Below are 2,198 nucleotides of genomic sequence, written 5' to 3'. Positions count from 1 at the left end.
ACCCCTCGGTACCTGCTCCAGAAGCAGCCGGATGAGGTGCTCGTGCGTGCGGCGGGCCTCACAGCCCTGCCGCACGTAGGCCGGCGACACCAGCCTCTCACCGGCCGCGAAACTCTCCGGGTTCATATTGGCGGTAGCAACGGTGGCGTTAGAACAGTTGACACCGGGACGAACACCCACTAAAACCAGGACGGCACTCGCCGCCCGGACGGTACGGCAACGCCTAGGGCCAAACTTCTGCGTCTCGTTCTCGCACCTGCGCAAAGTGCCCCAGAAAGTGGACCCGAAACTGGTGAATTGGAGCATGCGCGGCGGGCTCCCGCGGGTGCTGAACATTAGCCCCGCCTCGCTGCCTCTGATTGGTCAGGTTAATCCTTGGGCTTTCTGAGCCGGACTTGAAGGACTTTGCACTGGTGAGTGAGGAAAGGGAAGGGCCACTGCGTGGGGGTCTCGAAAGAAAAAATGTCCTAAGTTACCCTGTGTCCCAGTCCTGTTGAAATGGTGAGATTTGCGCCGAGTCTGTGCTTCAGTTTCCCAAATTCCAGGACATTGCATTCAACCTTCATACGTCTCACAACTCTTAGGAAAAGCAATTCTCACTCCTTTTCTCCTTTGCACTACAGAAGTTTTAACCCTACTTCCCGCCGCCTTATATGACAGACATTTGTCTTATATGACAGACATTTGTCATTACACACACACACGAATGTAAACTCTCTACAGACAGGTGCTTGGTTTTTACTGCCATACCCACCCCCACCCCCACTCCCAAGCTCCTAGAATAGTGCCCAGAATACAGTCAGGGCTAATTTTTTTTAATTTGCATTAATGATTTACGTTGACCATTCAACAACCTAATGCTAAGTGCCGGAGATACAGAAATGAAAAGGCAGGATCCCTGCCTTCGATTTCCTTACCATCTTCCCTTTAGGAGAATCTACAGTAATTCCAGACATTGCTTTTGTCCCGGGGCTTGCTAGAGCCCATTTGCACTGGTTCCCACTTGCTTGCAAGAGCTGATGGTTAAATGTTCAGTAATGTTGTGAGCTGGTTTTTAAATGTAGCTGTTCTTTAACAACAAATTAGATAAGTTTATAATTAAGTTAACTGTATTAAAAGCAAAAGTAACAAATGCTCGAACTCATCACTTCCTAAGTGTTTTACTATATCTTACTATTACCTATGCTTTTGACATTATTTACGTCGATTGTATTTGTATAGGGGAAATGGGATGTAATGGTGTGCTGATGCACATCTCTATCCAACATCCTTTTTAGGTGGCATCATGTTGGTAGCTTGAAATGGGGGAGTATTTACACCATGGAAACCAGCAAATGCTGAAAATCAGGCCCTTATCTCTCTACCCCCGCCCCACCAGGAGTCAGTGATTTAACATGTACCAACTCACCACTGTTCCTACTGCATGTTCTCAGGGCATCCTGCCATTTATCAGCCATGGTACTTATCCAATTGCATTTCAGTTAACTTTCTGTCTTCCTTAACTAGACTTGGAGCTCCTAGTTTACAGGGCTATATTTCATATCTGTGTTCAAAGCACACACTGAACACATAATAGATGTTCAAGCAAAATTTGTTGAATGATGTGGACAATTTGAGAACTGTAAAACTACACAGAAAGATAAATTGCAAAAATAGTAAGGAATTAGCTTATTTTTTAAAAAAACAAGCATTGGCCTTCAAACTTTGGAAAAGTTGAGATCTTATTCCCAAAATGCAACTATTTTTACAACTTTTCTTTTGGAAAAGCCTTCCAAGCTGCTTTGTAGATCACATGCAGGATATGCAAAAAGCCCAAGATCCATCTCATTACTGAATGCACACACTAGGCTTTGAGCCAGCAGGTTCTCTCACATTATTCACCAGTCTTCATTTGGAAAAATGTTTGTTTCCAAAATCTAAATCCATCAAGACATGCCATCATTGAAGTTTTTTTTTTTTTAATGCTGGCTGTGGAGACAATTTCAAAAGAAGTGTTCCAAAATTATTGTCACCCATTCACTCATACAATGAAAAATTTTGAGTACCTATTATTTCTAACAGATAGGGAAGCATCAGAATAATTTTATGGTCTTTACAAGATGGACCTTAAAAATAGGTCCAACATTTGTAAGTCTGAATTTTGCTTGTTGTCACTAGTTGTATGGCCTTGGATGCATTATTCATAGTCCCTTGAGCTT

The 2,198-nt window shown here is 43.4% G+C and overlaps 1 protein-coding gene across 2 annotated transcripts in view; it reads right to left on the bottom strand.

The window, feature by feature from the left end:
• The window catches only part of SEPSECS (Sep (O-phosphoserine) tRNA:Sec (selenocysteine) tRNA synthase), a 43,145-nt gene extending 42,019 nt beyond the window's left edge, over positions 1-1,126 (bottom strand). For both annotated transcript variants that reach the window (XR_314241.2, XM_005877661.2), the window contains exon 1: positions 13-1,126. Coding sequence is in view for 1 of the 2 variants with exons in the window: in XM_005877661.2 (XP_005877723.1) it covers positions 13-336 (324 nt within the window). In the remaining variant the exon portion in view is untranslated. The remainder of the gene's footprint in view (positions 1-12) is intronic.
• Positions 1,127-2,198: the final 1,072 nt, after the last annotated feature.

The sequence above is a fragment of the Myotis brandtii genome, unplaced genomic scaffold (genome assembly GCF_000412655.1).
Source record: "Myotis brandtii unplaced genomic scaffold, ASM41265v1 scaffold525, whole genome shotgun sequence".
Lineage (NCBI taxonomy): Eukaryota > Metazoa > Chordata > Mammalia > Chiroptera > Vespertilionidae > Myotis > Myotis brandtii.
The sequence above is the reverse complement of the archived record's forward strand: the minus strand, read 5'-3'. Positions and strand labels throughout refer to the sequence as shown.